Source organism: Halictus rubicundus, chromosome 7 (assembly GCF_050948215.1).
Source record: "Halictus rubicundus isolate RS-2024b chromosome 7, iyHalRubi1_principal, whole genome shotgun sequence".
Lineage (NCBI taxonomy): Eukaryota > Metazoa > Arthropoda > Insecta > Hymenoptera > Halictidae > Halictus > Halictus rubicundus.
In genome coordinates, this window is record NC_135155.1 from 2,079,628 (window position 1) to 2,105,803 (window position 26,176).

The 26,176-nt window shown below is 34.5% G+C and overlaps 1 protein-coding gene across 1 annotated transcript; it reads right to left on the reverse strand.

Moving 5' to 3' along the window:
* On the reverse strand, window positions 1-14,476 carry Agxt (Alanine-glyoxylate aminotransferase). The gene is made up of 7 exons (XM_076791156.1): window positions 14,380-14,476; window positions 9,460-9,675; window positions 7,884-8,084; window positions 7,645-7,802; window positions 3,834-3,989; window positions 892-1,239; window positions 1-249 (listed from the first exon to the last, which is right to left on the reverse strand). The coding sequence occupies exons 2-7, from the start codon at window positions 9,634-9,636 to the stop codon at window positions 96-98; spliced, it is 1,194 nt and encodes a 397-aa protein (XP_076647271.1). The 5' UTR covers window positions 9,637-9,675; window positions 14,380-14,476; the 3' UTR covers window positions 1-95.
* Between the last annotated feature and the right edge of the window lie 11,700 nt (window positions 14,477-26,176).

The window sequence follows — 26,176 nt, forward strand, 5'->3', positions numbered from 1 at the left end:
GTCCAAGTTCGTCAATTTTTTTAATATATCAAACGTTTTATTACAGATTAGTACAAACAAGAAGAATTTGAATTTAATTCGATTTTAATTTGATTTTACAGTCGTGATCGTGGAACGTCTTTCAACCCTTCGTCTAGGGCACGTAATGCCAAGTCGACAGTTGCAGGCGTAGCATTGGCTTGCAGCAAACCAATTCGCAAAACTTTCCCTACAGTTGGTCCCAGTCCTCTGCTAAATTCAACTTTGTACCTAGAATAATATTCAATATAAAATAAAAAAACCATGTAACAAATTAAGTAATACGATCAATATGATATCGCAAATACACTCAGTAAAATATCAATTTCATATTTTCTCTTAGCTGTTTGGGTTGTAACAAACATTTCTAACCAAAACAAATGCATATATATGCATGTAATTAGCTTACAGTGGTTTTTCTTTTTTTCACAAACACAGTGTTTTTTTCGCATAATTGATAATTAAGTACATCTTTGGTGCAAATTAATATTCTCAACTGTTCAAAAATTGCTCTTATTTTTAATAATTTTCAATTGTACCAATTTAATATCTTTTTAATTGTACATTATTTTGTTTAAGTTAATTATATTAAAAAGCAACCCTTTTTAAATTGCAATGATATGTTGCAAAAAATCCAACCGGTACTACAAATAATATCCAGGTAATCATAAATATTGATATAATACGAAGTTCGAATTTCATTTACATTCTTATCGAACATTTTTATGAGATAAATTGTAAATATCGTTCAGAGACGAACATGAGTGAGTACGAAAAAAAAATATAAAGCGGATATCTGTTTAAAAAAATGGTAAACCGAGAGGCCGTCCGCGGTGCTGCAGACCAGAAGACCTAATTCGGAAAGTGTCTTACCGCTGCATGGCTCGTTGCACAAGCATCCTGTCGTCGACGCCAGGTGGCAGCTCTACACTGATTATTGTGGATAATTGATACCGTGGAATTTTCACATAGCTTCGAAGACCCCGTAATTCAAGACCCATCCTTAATCTGGCAGCTGCGGCTGCGTGTCTGGACCAACACGCAGTCAGACCCTCTTCAGCGATTTCTGCCAAAGCCTCGCGTAAACCATACAGAAGCGTAGAACTTATCGTGTGATGATACACTCTATCTTTGTTGCCAAAACATTTCCAGTACACACCGAGAAGCCTCAGGTCCCAATACAACGAGAACGGCTTCGTTTTTCTTCGAAACAGTTTTTCCCTGTCGCAAAAGAAACACAGTCCAATCTACATATACAACATCTAAGATAATTACCAATACTCTACTATAGTAGATCTTTTATCCGACTGTTGAAATGTTATAATTACACCGCGAACCTTTACGCAAAATAAACATTTTCCAAGTCAATTACGCAAAGCAGAATTTAAGCAAAAATTGACTTCTACGCTTCGTAATTATTATACTTTGAAAAGTATGTAACAGTCTTTTTAAATTTTTATTTTATTTTCACTGTTTCATATTTTATCTGTCTACATTCATTTTTTTTCATAAATGCATAAAACTCGCAGTTTAATTTTATAATTAAATTAAGTTGCATAATTATTATACGGCGAATTTTATGCATTAATGAGAAAAATGCGTACGATACAAAACTATGAAGATATTAGAAAAACTCAACATTACTGTTTTGTAATATATTATTTCTGACTTATTGAGATTAGTTAAAGAAGGCGTTGCCATTTAACTTATAGTCGACTTTTACAGTCGACTTTGAAGATTTTTATTTTGCATAAAAATCCGCAGTATAATTATAACGTGTATTAATGTTAAATGAGTTTTTCAATTTGAAGCATGTTGATTTATAATGTCGTGCACATTTTTATATGGAAATGATTTTGTTTTTCATGAAAACAAATTTTGTTCGATAATGCAGAGTGCATCATAAAAGATAGAAAGTAAAATATGGAAGGTTTGAAAACGGTAGTAAAAATATTTGATCTATTTATGACCATATAAGGAATGTCTTCAGAATAAAATTATATACAGGGTGCCCCAAAAATGTCGTATTTCCTTGGAAGGGGTGATTCCTGACTCAATTTGATGTGACTTTTACCTTTGCGAAAATATTCTCCGCGGCATTATTAAGGAGTTATCAGCGAAAACCACTGATTCTGATTCAGCCAATGCCAAGGCCGAGCCGGGATCCCTTTGCTATAGCTGCGTTCTTAGTGATCCGTGTTTATCGTCAATAACTCCTTAATAAAGCCACAGAGAACATTTTCGCAAAGGAAAAAGTTACTTCAAATGATTTCAGGAATCATCCCTTTCAAGTAAGTACAACATTTTTGGGACATTCTGTACTATTGTGAGTTATGGTAATATTATATTGTATGGTTTATATTATATGTATCTTGAGTTATCGTGACTCACCCTGTGTATTAAGACTTCTATAATACGCCAAGACTCCGTAGATTTGCGATAAGGTAGAGTGACCAAGTTACCGACAAAAGTAGGCGAAAAATGGTTTTACGTGCCTCAACTTTTCGCCCTTATACGAGAATATTTTTCGCTGGGAAATGGTTCATTCGAAAGAGGAAGGTTCAATCTAGCGCGCGCTGGTCATGAGCTGACGAGATTATGCAAATATTTGATAATATAAGCGTTAGAAGTAGGCCAAAAATTGACGATGTGCATGCCGTGGAATCCAAGCATTTTTATGCCATTGGATGAGTTTTCTGGATAAAATCGAGAGTAGCGCGCGCTAGAGAATATATTTCCAGCTACAAATTGAACTATATTTTGTCTTGATTCTCTGCGAAATAAAGCCAAAAACTTGAAGCACGTTTCTGGCGTCAGAATTCATGATATTGATAATACAAAGCAAAAAATGTGACAAGTTTAGTCACAGACTTAAGACCCGTCGGATCAAGACCAAGGCGGATCTTCAGTCAGTTGCTGAAGGCTGTGAACGGAAATTATACAGCAGTTACCGAACTGCTGACTCTGCAAAAGTCACGTGACTACCCTTGGCTCTTAAGTTTTGCCATTTGCCGCGGAATTTCATCATCTTTTTATGAATTACACAGTTCGTATAAACAACACATTATTACAAATACTATCGTAAACGAAACGATATTTACACTTCATGATGAACCGGACAAACTAATTACTGTTTTTTGTATTCAAGTCAAATAATCCCAACGAAAAATATTCTCTGAAGTAAGATTACAGTTCCCTTATATGTGAATACAAAGATGTCCCGTCGACGTTACCAGCCCTCGCTAATCATAGCAATCGTACGTCGACTTAGCAAACATCAACACGAAATTACGTGTAGACGCAATAGATAAAATGACCGGATATTTGTTGCTCTATAACGAGTAGATGCAGGAACGCGAATGGCAGTAATAGTGGAGAACAAGTAATAATACTTTGCCCATGATAGTGCGATTGCAAAAAACCAGATCTAGAGCAACCACACGATACGCGGATAAACTTCCCAAACCGGTCACCGTAATGTTGTCATCGTCCTAACAAGCTTGGATACTGACAAATTGATGTCACTGGGTATTCTACCGAGGAAGTGGACAGTTTAATAGGTGCTCTATCGAACCGGTGTGAGACGTTCGAGGTACACTTGATTCAAAGAACGGCTGAGAGTGTCATCGAATAAGAATTCACCAGCCATTCATGGTTATGATTCACGGAGCGACAAATGGGCAGCAAGGGCCGGGATGACCTCACGGGTTCGATTGATATTCCGTGTAGATAACTTCACGAGTCCCGATTCTCATGCTGTCTTTGTCGCAGTTAAAAACGTCGGAAAAAGAAACTCGGTGACGACGATTACGTACTCTGCCCGTGGACTAAACGAAACGGGGGAAAGTCCAGGGGGAGCGCCAAGAGCCTTCTGGCTGCCGGTGTAAACTGCATCCACGCCCCAAGAATCCATAAAGAACGGCTCGCCACCCAGTGATGCAACCGTATCTACGATCAAGAGGGCGTCGTATCTAAAACAAGATTTCGGAATGGTCAACTTGACGAATTTCACATACAGTGACGAGCAAAATTGAACCAATGAAACCATTTTTCCAGGACATCACTACTAGACTGCGAATCTTTATGCAAAATAAAAACTATTTACATTGATTGCAAGATACAGGAGCAAAGTAACAATTTTTTTCTTCTTTTAATGATTTTATTAAGCTAAAACCAATACGCGGGTGCCCTTAAATCTTTTTAAGCGTACCCATTTTTGTCATGAATGCATAAAATCCGCAATCTAATCATTACTTATGTGTTTATTAGAACGGGATCACAAAAAATTGAAGAGGCACATGATTTTGCATTGATTCGAACTTAAGAAACGATTAATATTCTAATTCTTTCTTAATTTAATAGTTACAGTGTTTTATTGCTGACACAATTTTCCACCAGTCCACAAATACTTACCAACAAGTATATTTAATATTTTACTTAAGAACCTTGGACTTCCCTGACAGATGCAAATTATTTTGACATATCTGTTATTTTCACAATATTCCCTAGATTTTCATCTCTATTGTTTCTCTACTCGGTTCCATAATTGTTTCAGTGAAGGTGGTAAAGAGTGATATTTTTTATTGAATTGTACTTTCAAGAAAGGTTCTATTCATCGATTGGATTTAAGTCTGTGCTTAAATAGCTAAGAATTTGACCATTCTTACACACTATTTTTTATGTGTATTTTGACTCTTAAGGCTGTTGAAAACTAATATCATTGTCTTTGTCTGACATATTTTGAATTATTTTTGTCAATTACGTTTGTAATATTTCTTTGTATGACCACTAGTTAATTCATCTTTTAACACGACACAGTGATCTAAGGATATACAGTGTTTTCTCAATATGTGTCCCAAATGTCTAGCCGATAAAAGTCCCAGAACAATCCCCACTGCTCTAGAACTTCGCTGTTCTTCGGCATGGATCAAAGTATAGTATCTCCTGGCCAATATATGTCCCTGGCTAGACTCGCGTTGTGGACAAATATCGAAAAAACACTGTACTACGTAAAACGTAAAACACCCCCACATTATAAGTGCACCACCATCAAATTTTACAGTCTCTTTCACATATCATTTTTGTCACTTTTCCTCGTCGAATCTATTAAATTTCGTATTTTCAATTAATCTGACCACATAACTTTTTTTAAATTCCTAATAAATCGTGTTTACGCAGTCCTTTTATGAAATGTAGCATACGTCCTTCTTCCAGGCACTTATTAATTTGTGAAAAATTGATCTCCATCAGCTAATTCAATGACAAAACGATTTTGTATTTGATTACTTTTTAACCCTCAAACGGCGGAACGTTCTTACAACTATGCAGAGTGTCCCAAAAATGTTGTACTTCGTTGAAAGGGATAATTCCTGAGATCATTTGAAGTAATTTTTTCCTTTATGAAAATGTTCTCCGCGGCTTCATTAAGGAGTTATTAACGAAAAACACGAACCAATCAGAGTGCGGCTGTAGTAGAGGGATTCCGACTCGGCGACACCTCCCGCTGAGCGTGCCGTTGGCATTGGCTGAGTCAGAATCCGTCTGCTGTATCCGCGCTCTGATTGGCCTGCGTTTTTCTTTAATAACTCCTTAACAAAGCCACGGAGAACATTTTTGCAAAGGAAAAAGTTACTACAAATGTCGTCAGAAATCACCTCTTCGAAGGAAATAGAACATTTTTGGGACACCCTGTTTAATTGATTTTGTTTAGAAACGATCACTTATCAATTTTTTAATACATATTTATGAAGATGCTTCCTTTGGACACGTTAGTCTTTCCAATGTTCCTAAGTAACGACTGTTCACTTAATTTAACCTCTAGAAATTGAGGAATTAAATAACAATTTTGATACTTTGGGCCTGAATAGACCCGGATCGATCCGACGCGTTGCATAGTGGTCCGGATCGGAAAAGTAAGTGACATTTTGTTATAACTTTTGAACTATTAGAGACATTGCAATGAAATCTTCACTAAAAATATTTAAAAAATAGTAATTTTTTAATGGTTGATAATTAAATATGTTTTGCATTTGATAAACAATAATTTTTTAATTTATTTTCATTAATATTTTTGATGAAAATAAAAATCGTTAAAATATAATATTTCAAACTAGTTTTTACTTGTAAGTATGTATTTTATATTTATGTTTCATACATGTAATGTTTTATGGGACACGTAAAATGTAGATTCGAGAAATCTTTTTGTATCTACCGCGTACAAATATGGAATATCTTAATTAAAGTAATCACAAATAAAAAATAATATTAAAATTAAGTTATAACTTTTAAACTGTTTTTTCATTTATTAAATTAATAGTTCTAATGCTTCTGGGTCCAACGATTGGTTTTTTATTATTTGATTTTACCCTTGTGGACGATATGTAGGGATCTGACGTTAATAATAATGTGTATCACAAAAACAAAAATGCAACAAAACGAAAAAAATAGAATATAAGGTTTAAGTAATAGAAAAAATGTCTTGAATCTTTCAGAACGAGCCTCTCTCAATGATATTCTCTCAACTGAATGCCAATAGCAACTGCCTGCCTTCTATACAATGTATTACTCTATAATCTATAATCTAAACAGTTCGTTAAGAGTGTTTAGAATCAGTTTCACGTTTCACAAACCTTCGACGATAGATATGTATAAATGTAGCAACAGCATTAAAAAACTGTTATTGTTCATTATCTTTCTTAAGGTAATAAAAAAAAATTATTTCTTTAAATGGCTATGTAAGTTACTTCAGGTATAAACGTAAAATTATTGTAAAAATGTACATATTTAAAGAAGATTTAATCAAATATACGAATGTATACATGTACCGTAAGACGCGTCGCGAAGTTTAAACAACAATAACTTGCAAAGTGGTTTGAGGTGGTTTACGATTCTTGCATAACTATGTAGGGAAAAATATACTGAAAATGTTCCGATTTGTTCGGATAGGAAACTTTTTGAAACATAGATCTGTCTTTCTGAACGTAAACAATTTTACAAATTTTACAAAAGTCTGCTCTTCAATTTCAAAAAAAATCGGGAGAAAATATTAAATAGGAGAGTCAGGATATCGCGTTAAAGAGAAACAATTTTTGTGGCTAAAAATGCTGTTCTTAAAAGGTCCAAATTTCAATGTTTATTACAACTATAATATTTTTTAAATTGTACTAATTTCTTCATTTTCGAGGTCCATGGACATTTAAGAAATAATGTTCGTTGATTAGATATCGATACGAGAAAGTTCGTTTTTGGAGTAAGTGTCACTTACTTTTCCGATCCAGACCACTGTGCGTCGCGGAGGGTTAATGAAGCTATTACCAAAATATTTTTCACATTTTCCTGATTGAAATGAGACCGAATATGGTACAATTCGAAGCATATATATTTGATCAATTGACGATTTAGTGGAATCTCGATTGTCCGAACCAATGATATCTGAATTCTCCATTATCCGCTTTCACATGTAAACGATTTAACCTAATGATAGAAGATGGTAGAAAAACATGACTTTCAACAACTTTCATGACTTTCTACAAAAACCACCTATTGCTTATAGGATTATAAAGTAAATGTTGTACAGTGTTATCGTTCTGTACCACTATGTTTCAACTAATTTTGTATAAATTGTACTTGTGGACTAGATCTCCAACACCTTCCAACGGCTGCTTCAAACCAGTAGATGATTCAGCCTGGACCATGAAAAGCGCCACCGGTCTATGCTCTTTTAACGCAGCTTCTACTTCTTCCAACGTAGCTGATCTCTGGTATCCTGTTTCTATAAACTCAACCTGCGATTTACAATTGAAAATCAAATTGTAGATCCAATATGATTGAAAATTAAGAAATTTTTGTAAAAGTAAATCGCATACATGTGCGCCTATCCGAGAGACTATATCGGCAACACGTTCACCCCAATATCCGGATTTCACGATGACTATCTTGTCACCGGGCTCAAGTAGATTATCCAAACAAGTCTCCATACCGCCATGACCCGCTGCACTCACCACCAAAGTGAGTCTGTTCTTCGTTTGGAATACGTACTGCAGACCCGCCTTAATGTCGTCTAATACCTGATAAGCAGTTAGATCGCAAACCCTATTTCTTTCCACAAAATGTTTTAAGACACTTCTTGTTCTCGATAATACATTTAATTTTTTATTCTATCGTTCTTGTCATAAATGAGAATTAAATACAAAAGTACATGAATTTCAAACTAATGTTTTAGTGACAGTAGATCACAGCGATGGCTGATCTTAATCGTAATTATTTTCATTCAGCCTCTGTATTTCCAATTTCCAACTTCGTATATGTACCAATCAACCTCTGCATACAAGTGAACCTTTATACAAAATAAAAAATTCCTGCATCAATTATAAGAAACAGAAGCAAAATAAAATTTCCTGTCTTCTTTTAATAACTCCAATAAGATGAAAACGATAAATTGATACCTATCCTTGAATTTCTAAAATTGTTTTACTGTTTTAAATAGTGCCTATGGAATTTTGTCATATATGCATAATATGAATAAAATCCGTCTAGTAATAGAGATATGTACAAAAACTTTCTAATTATTTCTCTTAAGATACTGAATCAAATGTTATAATTGAACAGCAGGTCTTCATACAAAATAAGAATTTTCTGCATTAATTGCAAGAATAGAGTGATTACTCCATATATGTCCCAAATGCATAAAAGTCCATAAAATCATCCATAAAAGTCCTAGAACTATCCCCACTGCCGCGGGGTAAATCCCATGAGGGGCCTTGAACCGACGCACAGTGGGACAAAGTAACGAAGTTATTTATAACAATATTTAGTAACGAAATATTGCAGAATAAGGGAAAAATAGAGAGATTATGGAACGAACAAAATTGTGACAGAAAGAGAAATTTTCTCCTTAAAGAGAAAAGGACAAATTGAACGATATATCGTAACGTATATTTATATCAAGATTTTAAAACTTCCAAATTTTCAAATCTGATGCGCTTCGGGTTCCCATGATCCAATCGACTCCAAATTTTTTCCAAATCATTTTCCCAACAAGTGTCACAATTGTGGGGGATGAGATCAAAAGAATCTTGCAAAATAATTTTCGTTTCGTAATGTATCTAAAGTCAACCCTAATGAACTCCTGAAATAATCATTAGGTGCCACCTGTTGATAAACAGTGAATAACGACATCGTGCAAAATCCATGTTCTGATGTAGCATGATAAACGTTCCTCAATTTCAGCCAAAGAACGCAAACTTATGGTTAAGGTAAAACACCGGTATGCACGTGGTTGTACGTATACATGTACAGAGAGTGCACCTTTCAAGACGGTTATTGCGAATGCGCCTAAATCTTCCCTCACGGGAAACGCTTACATTGTCAGTAATGATAATAATCAGGCGACTTTTAACCTGAAATGTGACTTTACGATCACGGTTTAAGCGAACCGATTACCTGCCAAATTTCGGGATCGAGAGAGCCGAGGACTTGATTCTGAAGGGCCTGAAGAACTCGCTGCGAGCAATTAGTCGGACCAGGACCCGTTAACGTTTTTACCGGTATCTGAAGTTTAGTGAGGAGTTCCTTTGGTGGTGCCTTGTGTACGGCGAACTGGTTCCACTCGCGATTCATCGCACGCTTTTTTCTTCGCCGGAGAGCGAGGAAAACGATCTGGTAGGTTGGACAATGTTTAAAACTTGAATATTCGATAAACGCAATTTTATCTTTAAAATAAACTTTTGTTATGTAGCGGGTAGTCACTTAACTCTAGATAACTAAGCTATAATGGGTGGAAATAACGCCGCCAATTAGAAACACGAATATAATTGGATCCTTTATATTTAGCTACAAAAATACTTTACCTTCTAGGGAAGGTAAATACAGTGTTTACTCGATATACAGGGTGTCCCAGCTAACTTGACCACCTTGAATATCTCGCTTAGTGTTAGTAATAGAAAAAAACGTTTAGGACAATATTAACCTAACCGAAGGGGCAATATAATGATTCGGAAAAAACTTTTTTCAAGGCCATTGTTTTCTAGATATCAAGGTCATCGATTTTTTTTTAAATGGAACTATATATTTTTTTATCTAATATTTTCGTCTAATATTTCACGGGCTATTCTTGAGTTATGTGCCGGACATCCGTCATGCTGATACCACATCTCGATCCTTCGAGCTAATGGTATTTCTTCCAATAGGTGAGGCAAATCTTCAGTTAAAAAATTGGCACATTTGTTACCATTTAGTGTACCATTCAGACCAAACCAATTAGGGTAGTAAATTAATCACTGATAATACCTGTAATGCTTTTTGGATTTTTCATACCCAAGGTCACACGAAGGTCATTGTATAATATGTCATTGAAGAGGTCTTCACCCCTACTATTACATCGCGATAAAAAAATATATAGTTCCATTTAATAAAAAATTGATGACCTTGATATCTAGAAAAAAATGACCTTGAAAAAAGTTTTTTACGAATCATTATATTGCTCCTTCGGTTAGGTTAATATTGTCCTATAACGTTTTTTTCTATTACTAACACTAAGCGAGATATTCAAGGTGGTCAAGTTAGCTGGGACACTCTGTATGTCCAAAACATGGGTCTAGCCAGGAACATATATCGGCCAGGAGATACTACACTCGCCGAAATTTCTATAAAGTCATCGTCATTTTCATAGATATTTTTAAAATATTACAATTTCTGTTGCTTTATCGTATCTGGCCTTGTGCTTTGTTGACACTCGGATAGAAGGACCGCGCACTCAAGACCGCATTGTTTACTATTTACGTTTTTTTTAATTATTTCTGCGTGGTGCAGAACACAAGTGCGAAGTTTCTATAAAGTCACTTAGTGTTTCTCTGGATTCTGAGCAGAGAACTACGGGAAATTGCAAACATTCTAAAAGTATTAGAACTCATAGAAATCCTGTTTTTTATAATTTGATTCGCGTGTAGTACAATGCCGAGAGGAAAAGTACTAACAATTGAAGAAAAAGCATCGATCGATGCTTATAAAAATATGGGCTGCTCTAATCGCGCAATTGCTAAGAAAATTAATCGGTCATATACTGTGATTAATAATTATATCAATTTACGTGAAAATTACGGAAAAAATCATTTTAAAGGTGGTAATAAAAAATTGTCAAAGAGACAACATTCATTATTAATGAGGTCTGCGGCTAAGGAAACGAAAAATGCAGCACAATTGCGAGCTGAATTGGAGCTCCCAGTAACAAGAAGACGTGTGCAACAACTTTTAAATTATTCTGGGCAATTTGTGTGGACAAAAATGCAACGTAAACCAGGCCTTAAAGAAACACATAAACAGGCCCGTCTTGATTTCGCACGGGCACACATGTCCTGGACGAAAGAGTGGGAGTCTGTCATTTTTTCAGATGAGAAAAAATTTAATTTGGATGGGCCTGATGGCTGTAAATATTATTGGCATGATCTGAGAAATGAGAAAAGTGTAACAATGAGTCGTAACTTTGGCGGTGGTTCCCTAATGATATGGGCTGCGTTCAATGCTGACAAAAGGACTCCAGTGTGTTTCATAAAACACAAAATGAATTCTGAAAATTATACGGATTTGTTAGACATGGTTCTAATACCCTTTACAGAAAATATTGAAGATGACAATTTTATTTATCAGCATAATAATGCTGCAGTGCACGCGTCGAAGCACACAAAGCAGTGGCTTCTTGAAAGAAATATCAATGTTTTGCCATGGCCTGCTTGTTCTCCGGACATAAATCCTATTGAAAATGTTTGGGGTATCATTGCGCGACAAGTTTATAAAAACTGCAAACAATACAACTCCATTAGCGAACTAAGGGATGCGGTGATTGAAGCATGGGCGTCTGTTAAAACAGAAACGCTACAAAAGTTAGTTTCGTCAATACCCAATCGCATTTTTAATGTAATTCAAAAAATGGAGGTTACACTAAATATTAAAATAGATATAATAAAAAAACAATTGTTAATTTCAACTTTATCCGTATAAAACGAAACTGACATTATAGAAATTTCGCAGTCTGTTCTGTGTAAAATTATATTTTTGTTTTCTTTTATCAATAAATGTTATACTTATGTTTTGAAATCGGCGTGTATGCTTTCTTTATGTAATCCCGAAATGCTACCAAATACAAATTTTTCATTGGTAATGGTATAATTATAAGAATTCATTACAAAACACAGTGACTTTATAGAAATTTCGGCGAGTGTATTCTTTGATGCACGCCGAACGTAAGAAAGGACAATAGTGAAAATAGGAAATAATGAAAAACAAGGAAGTTTTATTATTAAAGGTCTCTCAAGCTTCATGATCCCCCATGGTATACCCCGCGGCAGTGGGAATAGTTCTGGGACTTTTATCGGCTAGGAGTTTGGAATATATTATATAGAGTAAACACTGTATTCTTTTTAGGAGTAAGTGAAATGTGAAAGTTATATTTGATATTGAATTCATTAATTTAAGCATTTGATGAATCATCTGACGTCACAAGACTCAAATATTCCAATCGTCATTTTCACGAAAGCTTAGTTATAAGCTAATTCGTTTCTCGTAAATATTGCATAGGTCTTCTTCAAAAAAAGTTTTGAAGTCTCTGAAAATCGGGTACGAACTTTTCGAATCATCTAATACAGTACAACCTCGATTATCCGATCCTCCGATGTTTGAAGTCTTCAGTATCCCAATATGCTTCAGATGTAAATACCTCACTCTATATACAGCTACTCTAGAGATCCATATGCAACACTACTTATTTTAGTAATTAATGAAAACTGAATCTAGCATTATAACTGACAATGTGTAACTGTTCTAATATTCGAACAGTCATATTTCCCTGTTCAGTTAGGATAATCGAGACTGTACTGTATATATACTAGAACCACTGTACTGTAGAAATTGGGGGTTTCAGTTATTGAAACTATAAAGGTGGGTTTCTGAGTAATTATTCGATATTCCTTTGGACATATATTATAACAAAATTGCTAAAAGTGTAAATAAATACATTCTGATTATTTTTGCAAAGGAATTTAAAATACTTTTAGTGCTTCGTAGTGTTAAATGATTGAAATATAACGGAAAGATTTAACCTGTGAAATTATACCTATTAGGTAAATTAATAAGAACAAAGAATCCAGTACAGTGGATGATAAAAATATTAGAACCACTTGCGTAAGATGACGATTTTACATTAAAACAATCAATTTTTAAATGAATGTCTAGCTATATTGAATTCTCATAATTTTTGTATGAAGTATTGATATGTTTGCAAATTACAAAATACAAATTATCAAATGGTTAAGAAATCTATTTTTTATACTCTGGTTCTACTAATTTCATCATCCATTGTAAAACCTACGAATCACACAGAATAAAGAAAATTAAAACAATAATATTAATTGTTATATAGAAATTAATCTATTCTATTAAGCGTTACTGATAAAAAAACCCGTATGTATAATTTGCCAGAATTTCCCTGAATGTTCGGATGAGTAGATGTGCTTATAACAAATCTAACATGTTCTGTAACTGTCAGAACTTAGGTATCTCTATTTATTTCTTTCAAATCGTAAGTCAAAGTTTGAAGAAGATGTATTATATACAAACAGAAGAAACTTTTAATCAAATTATGAAATTCCATATGTGTGCGTAAAGAGGAAGAATACAAGTTTAAAACAATGTCAAACACATGTATAACAACTGTTTGTTTTCAGGATAAAATTGGGCTTGAAACACAAAAAGCAACCACAATAAGCATATACATTAACTCTAATTAGATTGTGGATCTTTACGCATTTACACATTAAATTTTATTTATTCCCTTGTAAATTGTCTATAAAAACATATTTATCAACGTTACATTAAAACTATTTTATTGTTTAAATGATGTTTTAATTGAATGTGAAGAAATTGTATGTCATTTTTCTATTATTTAAAAGTTTGTACAATTCTTCGTCAAGTGTTTTAGTAAAGTCATGCAACAAGTGATATCAGACATTTTGTATTACATTATGTAATAGATAAATGACAGATAAAATCACCGATGTAAAACTCGTTTGTTCAACGTTGTAGTAAGCAATAAATGTTTGAGCTAACGTCTGAAAGTTTAAGTAAACAAAATTTCAAGATGATCGATTAAGTAGTTTGACCATCTTAATAATTCGAATAGGACAGAAAGAAATTGTTTTTTAAACCTTAAATGACTTAATAACTATTGAGGAAGGAGAATTTTCAATTTTTTTATTTTATACACTTTTAAAAATCCGTTTCTGATGTGCCAATAAATTGTGAATAAAACAAATAAATTTTACGAAAAGGAAATCATTTTCGCTATAAAAAATATGTTCCGTTATCACTTACTATACAAGCACTCGAAATTGCAGTTTCCAACGAATATACTGAATTTGATATTCCTCTTTGCTGTTCGCGCTACCAAAGCTCACTGTAGACTGACACCGACACTATTCCAACATTTAGATATACACATACTTTAAACTTCTTGCGATTAACTGACTCGACTCCATGATAAGCCATATTTACTTATCTTATCATAGCTATTTACATAGATCTAACAGTTCGTGGGAATACAAAATTGTTTACTAAATCGATCTTCTTATTTTGATTGTGTTGTTACTGTTATGCGATCAACAGCTTTAGACATGAAATAGAAAGAAAGTAAAGATAAAGAAAGCTTTCGAGCATTATCAATAAAGAAAGAGAATAGACTACAAAGAAATCACTTCTTTGAAAGATGAAAATATGTAGCTTGATAGATTTCCAACTGCTGATAACCCCGCGGATCCTTTGCACTTTCGTAAACATGATTCAAATGAATACGTTTTGCGTATTATCAAATCCGTAAATTTAAAACATTATGAAACTTTGCATACAAGTAGGGTAAGTTATGCTTAATACAATCCTATTTTTTCTCGTGCCACTTCTTGCATTAAAGGGGTGAAATCAGCCCTTGAAAAATGTCAGTATTTCCTTTTTCGTGAAATATATCAACAACAACAAATGATATTTAACACGTTGACTGCCGTGGGGATGACCGGTGACCACCACACTAGTGCATAAAAATGCATAAAACCAATATCAGGATATGCTCCATTCTATACCATTTAACTTCGCCTTATAACATTTTTATCTATGTTTAAGCGTTTTAAATATATAGCTTGTCTCCATAGCGTAGGACACCCGACATACCAAAAATATGCGAATGTTTGAATATTAATTTTATTGATAAATATTGTTGCAATGTTATGAATAAATTTGATATTGATCATTTTCACGCACACAAACTGAAAATAGATGTAAATTTCTTAAGTATGCACTGCTGTCAAATTGAAAAAATTATTTGTCACAGTTTGGTGGACACAGTTGTAATATTATTTGTTGTTCTTCAGATATTTCACGAAAAAGAAAATATTGAAATTTTTTAAGGGTCGATTTCATTTTCAATTTGTGAAAAGAACGAAAATGAAGGTCGCATCTCAACCGTTCTCTTAAAGAATGATGTTGAATTTCCTATAATTTTTGCAACTTCTTTGGTCATAATATTCTTTCGTTTCATAGTTGGCGAAATCGCAGTATCATGCTTCTGATAATTTCCTACCCAATGAGTCAGCTTAATTAAAAATAATTTAAATTTAATTATCAGAAGCATGATACTGCAATTTCCCCAACTATGAAACGAAAGAATATTATGACCAAAGAAATTGCAAAAACTATAGGAAATTCAACATCATTTTTCAAGAGAACGATTGAGGTGCTACCTTCATTTTCGTTTCTTTCACAAAATTTATCCTCATGACCAGTAGAACACGATTAAACAAAAAATTTTGTTTTTTTACAAAGACCGCGACATATAATTTCTTGACATCCTGTACATTTACAGTGCAATGTCACTTATTCGATATATTTAGTGAGACTTTCTGTGTTTGGTTTGATGACTTACTTCAATCATTACTCAGTGTTACAAACACTGGAGTTTGTATCTTAAATCGTCAAATGAAGTCCGTAATATAAGATGCACCAAATTCCCTAATATAAGATACCCTATAAAAGATATGCGAGATACATATCTCGTCCATAGCAGCACGAAACAGAAATTGCAACGCGCGATATCTTGTCCAAAGTGTCGAGTAACGAGCGTTGTGACGCGAAATACATACACTCGCCCGTAGCGACATAGTAGTAGCGAGATATCTCGTTATTGGTTCATTCCTATTGATTTAAGCAAATGCAATGTTTTCTTAGCAAGAGCCTTTTTAAAAATTAAGAAAAAATGGGGAAGAAGAGATATAATTAAGAGATATCGGGATGAAACTTGCACTAAAATTAATTAAAAAATTATTACAAAATAGGATAGTAAATAGGAATAATTTTTCAATAAATTTTAGCACGCTCGCAGATTCGCCGTTTTTTTTTTGTGTTCTACCAAACCTGCGAACAAATTCGCGCGCATTCCCTTTGATGTGAAATCCGACAACCGATGGACCGACCGCGCACAGGAACGCGAACGGGTAGGACTTGCAAATCTGATTGCAAGACAGATGACATATCCTAAACATTCATAATATAAAGAATAAATATTTAAAAATACAAAGAAATCGGTGATTTAAATTGTCCGGAAGAAGTACTAAATAAGTAACAAATAAATCATTTTAAATATTATTTTAAGACAATAAAATTTTAAAAATCAATTAAAAAATTATTACAAAAAATATATATTTATAACGATAATTATCAGTGGATGAAAATGATTTTTGATGAATGGATGAAAACATCGGCAACTGATAGATGGACCGCGTGCACGAATGCACGCGGCGGCGCACAGTGGGCAATTTGGACGAAATCGGATTCAAAGTCAAAGAACTTTCGATAAAAATGAGGTAGAGCGATGAAATTTTTTAAAAATTAAAGCTGAACCTTTTTAGAATATGGGAAAAATAGGAAGATTATTACCATCCAATCATTTCAACGAAAAAATGACTTCTTTAGTTTTTGTCACAAAAATCTATTTTTTGCAAAATCCTGAGGTCGTAGACAAATTTTGAGACCAGATTTGAAGTCAGCGTGAAAAAATCTATGGGAAATGATGTATAGCATGTTAAAAAAAATTTTTTTCCGCGCGTGGTATTGGAAAAACTAAAATTTTCTTGAATTTGTGCGCGTTTAACGAATTTTCTCGAGGTTAAAAAACGTTCGTACCACAATCTCTCTATTTTTCCCATATTCTACAAAGTTGCAGCTTTCATTTAAAAAAGATTTCATCGCTCTACCTCATTCCTATCGAAAGTTCCTTGATTTTGAATCCGATTTTGTCCAAATTGCCCACTGTGCGGCGTTCGTGACCGCGTCCAAACTAGTGTTCCGTTCGCCATTGGGCGCAATGTTCAGGTCTGTACGTAGCTTAACAGTTTGTGTGGCCTTAAAACATTCCGCGGGCTTCATCCGTTAATTGATTTCTTTATTTTCTTCGTGCATTGTAAGTTTGACGGTCATTAATCATCCGTATTTAAAAGAAGGCTGCGTTCGGAAGCATCGAACGGCGAGGCGAGTTAATGGAAGAAACGAATGAATACGTGCACGAGTGCTTTCAGCCGTTAGATATGGGTCCCTTCTCGTCACTAGCTACGAGTCGTCGTTATCAGTAGCGTTTCAGGTTACATTTATCAAGGCTGTTTTCGTGGTCGTCTGTCAGGCGTGTGCACTGAGGCATCTTTCTCGCACGTGTTTCTGAGCACGTGACCGGAGCAGTCACCCAACGAATTGCACCGTGACAGCAAGCTCGTATCCAAAGTGCTGCCATAGGCACAGTTTCATACTGGTTACGAATTCTATTTCAGTAGAGAATTTATCGGTGTTTCCAGCTGAAAAATTCGTAATGTTTAAACATTTCAAATAAAAATTCGTTCTCCAAGAAATGTATTACTTGGATATTTAACCTTCTTTGCATACAGTGAAGGACAAAACTGAACCGATAACTATTCTAACTCTGCTACATTTAGTTACTAATTAACATTTTTTTCTGACTCAATCTTGTACTAATTCAAAATACTAAAAAAAATATATATTTAATATTTATGCAAATTACTTTGATATAAGATTCAACAATATTGTGATCAAGTGTGTCAACTTAACTCTGGTGGCAACTACCACAAATAGTAAATTATGTACTTCATCATAAGATAAGTTATTTTAGTATAACTAAAATTAACCCTTTAGGAAGAACGACAGACGTTGTTTACCCAGATAGCACAAAGACGTCTCGAGACAGACGTTTTTAAAACGTCCATAATAAGTCTTAAAAGTCCATAAATGTTAATTAAAATCAAATCAAATATACATATGTGATTTGTCATGCGAAACAAACTGGGTGGAAAAAAACAAATTTCGAGAAAAATGAGTTTAAAGTTAGACCAATAAAATATTACTGAACGTGTAGAACTCATTTGCAAAATGAGAATAATAATACAGTTAGTAATACTTATTGGTCTAACTTTAAACTCGTTTTTCTCGAAATGAAAAAAATAATTTCACAATTTCTTTGTTTTTCCCTTCCAATCCCTTTTTGCATGACCAATCACATGTAATGAAATTTAATTACAGGAAATATACAGGGTGTCCCACGTAACGCTCCTCACGATTTTTCAAATACTTGCGATAGTTTGACAAAAAACAAAAGTTGATCAGTTGACGATTTGTCACGAGAGCAAATCGTATAGTTTAATATTAACTTGTAGAAAATGTATTCTAACAGTGAAAAGGTTGATATGTTGGTAATACTTGGCGAATGTAAAAGAAATACATGTGAAGCAGCAAATCCATCTGCACAAACATTCTACAATATTGACAAAAATTTACGAAGTTATGGAGAATTTGATGATTTTATGGAGAAACTGATTCACAACGACGCCTTCATTTTTATCTTGGCTAGAGATTTCATACGAAAATAATCCTGAAATGCTAAACTACATTCTATGGACGGATGAATGCAAATTTTATAATAATGGTGTAATTAACCGTCCCAATCATCATTTCCGTTCTAAAGACAATCCTCACTGGTTGAGAGAACATAATTTTCAACAGACAATTGCAGTGAATGTTTGGTGTGAACTAGTACAGTCACTAGTACAGTACGGTGAACTACTCTTCGTGGACCTTATTTGTATGAACACAATTTAACATCTAAAATTTATTTAAATTTTCTTTCCACACAACTTCAAACAGTGATACAAGGGCTTCCAGATGATATTCAGCAGCGTATTTATTTCCAGCAAGAAGATTGCCCACCTCATAATGCTCAAATCGTACGTAATTATCTAAACATAAAAGGAGAACATTGGTTGGGCACTTATGGCCCTATTGCTTGGCCACCACGATCCCCTGATTTATCACCACTTGATTTCTTTTTTATGGGGTCATTTACAGTCGATAGTTTATGCTGTTCCAATACAAAATAAGGAACATTTAAAGCAGCGAAACCGTACAGCATGCGAAAAACTTCCCTACGACAGTATCGTCAGAGCAACTACGTAGAGCGGAATTGAGCCTAGAAGAACATGGATTTCAATTCGAACATTTGATGTGACTTTTTCACGAAATCGTTTGCGTTCATTTAGTCAAGGTTCCTGAATTTACTGTAATTCAAGTTTTAATATTAAACAAAAGTTATTATCGCCCATTGAAGCAGATTGTCATTTTTTGTTGAAATTTTCATTTCTTTACCTTCAAGGTCATCCGAAAGTCATGGTATACTAGGTCGTTGAATTCGTCTTGATACGGGCTATAATACTGTTAAATCAAAAATACAAAGTGCCATTTAAAAAAAAATGAATAGCCAATCGAAAACTAATCAACTTTTGTTTAAAATACTTTTTTGTCAGATTATCGCAAGTACGTGGAAAAATCGTGAAGAGTGTTACGTGGGATACCCTGTATAATAATAAATATAATACCCAGGTAGCACAAAACGACGTCCAGTTGGAGTCGTCTTAAACGTGTTAAAGACGTTCAGTTTAAGTCGTAAGACGTTCAAACCTACAATGAACATAAAATGGACGTCTTTAAGACGTCGTGTGCTATCTGGGTAATGTCACAAATGATACTTTATTTTTATGTTTTATAGACATTTTCAAATTCTAGAAAGTAAACATTGATAGATGAATATAAAATCGTACTTAAGGTGTTATATCTATACGTTTGTAAATGTTGAAAAAAAATAAACTTCCAAAAAATGCTTTTTCTGTAGGTATATTATCATAAGAATAATTGAAGAGCTCAGAGCAACAAACGATTTCGACGTGACTGCCCACTTCGAGTTTTTAATCGTTCGGGGCAATAAACAGTCATAAACGTCTCATGATATGACCGTTTTCAGCACCAAACTATCGAAAAAATTTGTTCTTTTACAGTCACGTCGAAATCCAGCTGACCGTTTGTTGCCCTGAGCTCTTCAATTTTCTGTAAAAATTTTAATTTAATCCGACTAAAGTTTACTTGCGCTGTTATGTTCAGGTAAACAGCAGCCGTTACCGGTTGCTCTTTTATTTTCTTATGAGTTGTTTATTGAATATTCCTAAGCTATTTACTTGTGCCCGTATATTACGTTTATTGTCAAGCAAATCCATGAGGCATCGATACGTTTTTGGTACGGCATTTGCCGTGGAGCTGTGTAGTTCGATACTAGTGTCTCTACTTTCAAAACTTTAAATACGTTTCACTCAAAACCGCATTTTTAAAGACGGTGAACAAGATATCTGAAAAACTAGGATAACGATCTTTTTATAATCTCGTGTGCTTATCTTCAACAATGATATCTGGTGATGAATCGGAGGATTTCTTTCTTCAATGCATACTTTTCATTTTGTGAACGAAAAATAAACGTTCTTTTTGTAAAAATCGAAAATTTAACTTTGAAGAGCCGTCATTTTGTTCCGAATCAATATTTCACAAAACTGAACGAACAATTACTAACCACGCTCATATATTAAAGAGATAGTTTTGGTTTTTCATTGTATATAATTTGACTTTGAGCACTATCAGTCAAAGCAAAACAACTTTCTTAACACTACCACCGCTGGTCAAAATGGCCGGTTCTACATTTTTCATTTTACAATTAATGAAATTATAAAGATACTTTCGTGAAAAATGATTAAATGAACATATTTAGTACAGCACGTATTATAATACGAACCGCACAAAATCCAAATAAATTCAATCTCGTCATTTTTATAAGACAACATGTATTAGTTACTTTTAAGGCTCGGCAGGTATACTGTTAAAAAGTGTCTCGGGACATCAGCTATATCTTCGTTTTAAATGGATATTTTTCTGCAAAGAAATTATTAATAAATATACTGCAAGTGTTACTCTTCCGTATGTCTTTCGTTTTTTTTTTAATTGTGAAAAAGTATATGTATAACCCCTTAATCGATTTAGCTTCATTAACTTTTGGTAATAACTTTTGAAACATTCGTACGGTGCATAGATATTGTCAGTGAATGATTAAAAGAAATAGAAGAACAAGAGCAAGAAACGAAAACAGCCACAAGACAAGAACTTTTAATTTTAATTATTACTCTTGCTAGGTACAGAAGACTATGTCCATTTTCGTGAACATTTTATTTTGACTGGTTATTATTCAGCAGAATTTTCTCCAAGTGCATAAAGATACTAGTTGTTGTTTGGTTTACTGGAAAATAGAATAATATACAAACGTACAGAAACCTGCAGGTTTAATTAGACACGCGCCTGATCGCGGAAAAAGTGGTGTATGTAGCCCATGGTTCTAGCAAGAACAAATTCCTTAACATGTATTCAACGCATCTAGAAGCTCATAACGGAGCACTCCCGGCATTCCTTTCACTGCAATAAAAATAAGAGTACGTGGTTAGGCGTTAGTATTAACTCTGTGTACCTACAGGAATTTAAAACGTTCTCCTTATTTTGCAGTGTTCTTCCGCAGCCTGGCGTCTCGATGTTCCCATGCACAGCTATTCTGTCTCAGTTCTTTCACGATGTAATTGCTTTCGGTATTGCATAACCAATCCCGTAATGATTAAAAATTATCGTCTCTTGGGTCAACGTTGCAATGAGCTACAAACGGTTAATTGTAGTAAGCAGAAAAATTCTTAAATCTTTCCTGTGACGCCTGTCGTTTTTCTCGGCATCAATCGATTTCGATAAAATTTTCAGAATACAGACATACATATATGTATATAATTCATAAAGATCTACAAAACGTATTTCTTTTTTTTTAATTTTCAATATAGGTCCACATGAAAGAGTCATAAAAAACTACTTTTTGTATTTTTCCCACAGCTCCGACCAATTGCAATTCCTTCAACATTTCTTCTTCACATCATGTAGCAAACTAAATGTTCTAATTACCTTTTTAAAAATGTCCGGTAAATATTTAAAGTAGGGGCAACCTCTCCAATTTCAATGACCTTGAAGTATGTTGTCAAGGTCGTCATTCTGAACAACTTTTTCCTATACATGTTACCGCCGATCGGCTTTGGTTTACGATTGTCGCATCGATTGTTCGAGATGATGTGGTTTACGTTTAAATTAAATTGAAATTAATTTTAAGTTATATTTGTCTAAAGGGTGTAGCTGGTAACGACCCTAACCCTAGGGTCGAAACAAACAAGACAGGCAAGATGCCGAAGTTGTGTGGCCGCCTCAATTCGTCGGTCACAAGGACTGAACGTATCCGAACGCCACTCGAGAGGAGCTCGAGATGCTCGCAACAAAGGCCAAGTGCCAAACATCGTGTCATTTGCTACCAGACCCCCAGAACCGTTTACTCCCCTCTACACCCCACAGATGCCTATGCTGGAGCCTGTCAGCCACAGACAGCCACAGATAGTCACAAACAAGAATTCTCGACGACAGAAATCTCTGCGGATACGGACGCAGTCACAGTACGGAATTTACTGGAAAAATTCAATATTCATATTCAGAGTTGGGCATTATTTGGGCTTCGAATAAATTTTCGAATAACTTTTGCCGAGCGCCGAGCTTCAATAACCCAGCGACAACAGACGACATACAATGTAAGCGGATAGAGAATCGCGCACGAATGAAAGTTTAAACTTTTAGATTTTTCAATATATCCTCATAAAATTGTGACAAGCGAATGGAGGGGATTTTCCTGATGAAAATGAGGTCAAATTCGAGTGTAATCGAACAAGTTTCACTGATACGTAATGTTACGATAAAAATGACAATCTCAGTCCAAATGATGTGTTTGGACTCATTTTGATCGGGATAAGCTCTACAACTCATTCGTATTAACAATGTTGTTCTCATTAAAAACATAAAAGCATAAATTGCCAATAGTGTTCGATTCTCCATCTCCTTTTTTTCTGACTGATTCTCCATCTGAATTTTTATTTAGATAAATATTTTGCCCAACTCTGATTCATGTATATCACGATATGAAATACATTTCTTTTGCAAAAAATGCGTATTAGAATATCCAGCAATTTTATGGATCCAAAATAATAAATAGTTCAATAAACGGTATTGAGGCTCCGCAAATTAAAAAACAGAATTTCAAACAGGAAGAATCGTAAAATATGGCCATGTTTTTTCAAATTTTTTCACACTTGAACCGGTGGTAAAATTTGAAAAACAAAGATACTAATAATATTTTTGCATTAAGAAATTACATTCAAATATAAAGTGATAAATTAATTAAGAAGAACAGAAATAGAAATTCTTGGAAAATATTCGTTTCTGCTTCAAATGCTGTATTGTAAATGATCGAGGTAAAACTGTAGTGTCCGGCGTTTGCCACCAGCTCTTTTCAGAACTACCATATACAACGAAGAAAACTCCAGTTTCAATTATCTTACGAATCCACAGTTTAAAAAGGTTCGAGATTTATTTTGACCGAAGGCTCAATGATCGCTGAAATTCGCAGGCGAATTAGCCGCGGCGATTAGCACCGCGTCACGCTGCTACTTGCGCCACCTTCTTTAACTACTAATAAAACACTAAACGACATATAACCAGTGGTATTGTTCAAAATACTGTACACGTTTATACTAAATGCTAATACTTCTACAAAACAAGCCAGAAGTCCTTCGTCTGCACGCCACACAGTGCGGACAAATGGCCTATTTTGCGGCACTTTTCTAAATTTGGTTATTAATGTATATACAGGGTGGCCCACATAACTCTGAACAGCTCAATATCTCGAAAACTATGCCATCGATTTTAAAGTTCTTAGACTTAAATTGCATGGAACTGAAGGGCCTTTCTGACTACATAAACGTGAAGTGGCCTCCCTTCCTCTTTAACGGGGGAGGGGAGGTACCTTTGTAATTTTAAATGGAACCCCCTATAAAATGTTACATATTTAGATTATACAGGAAAAAACAAGTCAATTTTGTCTGAAACATTTTTTTGTCAGATACTTCCATGATGAGATATAACAGTTTGAAGTTTCGAGTTGTAGGTACTTGAAGCGCTCGGAAATAGCGTTATGGAATTATACGCGCTTAAATTAAATGTTCAAAATGTCCACCACGGACTTGTAAACATTTATTTACTCGAAACATCAAAGTTGTTCTAACATTTTTTAACATTTCGGGAGTCACTGAAGCGCAAGCGTCACGTATTCTTTGTTTCATATCCTCTTTTGTCGTCGGTGGTTCAAACATAACTTTGTCCTTTACATATCCCCATAAGAAAAAATCTAATGGTGTTAGATCGGAGGATCGAGGAGGCCATTGACGAGGTCCCCCACGACCTATCCATTTGCTCCCAAATTTTTCGTTCAAAAATTGCCTGGTGATGATTGCAAAATGTGGAGGAGCGCCGTCTTGTTGGAACCACATTTCTCTTCTAACGTGCAGTGGCACATCTTCCAAAAGCGCAGGCAAATGATTTTTTAAGAAATCACAATAACTTGCAGATGTTACAGTTTCTTGAAAAGAATAAGGTCCGATCACAAAATCTCCTATTAGGCTACACCAAACATTTAAAGACCATCGATGTTGAAAGGGAACCCATCGCATCCAATTTGGGTTTTCCACGGCCCAATAATGCAGATTATGTCTATTTACATGCCCTGAATTCATAAAAGTGGCCTCATCGGAAAAAAGTATTTTGCACAAAAAGTAATTTTCCACAACACCCTGCAGCCACTCACAAAATCTTACGCGATGATCGTAATCTGCTATCGAAAGCTCTTGTGATAAAACCATGTGATATGGATGATACTTTTGCCGTTTCAAAATTCGTTGAATTGATGAACGACTAATATGTGATGTTTGTGCAAGTGTACGTTGACTAATATGAGGATTTAATGTAATTGCAGCAAGAATACTGGCACTATTATTTTCATTAGTGACAGCTTTAGGTTTATTGCGAGTTTTTTTACACAATTCACCGTGCTCGCGAAGCCGCTTTTCTAAATTATGAAATGTTGCATGACATTTTTTGATCCCATAACGTTCAAAAAACATCACTGCTGCACGCCGATAATTTTTTTGGCATTCACCTAACGTTAATAACATATTCACTTCTGTGTCAAAAGTAGCCATAATCACAATGTTACTGCTTGAATAACAGCTCTAAACTGAAAACGTTTTCATAGATAAGTGAGTCAAACTCAAGAATTGTAAATATTATTGTTTGTGTTTCTTCATGAATAAGCAAAGGACTCAAGCGCGTATAATTCCATAACGCTATTTCCGAGCGCTTCAAGTACCTACAACTCGAAACTTCAAACTGTTATATCTCATCATGGAAGTATCTGACAAAAAAATGTTTCAGACAAAATTGACTTGTTTTTTCCGGTAGAATCTAAATATGTAACATTTTATAGGGGGTTCCATTTAAAATTACAAAGGTACCTCCCCTCTCCCGTTAAAGGGGAAGGGAGGCCACTTCACGTTTATGTAGTCAGAAAGGCCCTTCAGTTCCATGCAATTTAAGACTAAGAACTTTAAAATCGATGGCACAGTTTTCGAGTTATTGAGCTGTTCAGAGTTATGTGGGCCACCCTGTATATACAGGGTGAGTCACCTAACGTTTGCACCTCAAATAACTTTGTTGTTTCTAAAGATACGCAAAATATGGTAAGGACAAAGTTGAATGGTACAATGGGGCTGACACGATGCCAAAAAAAATTGTA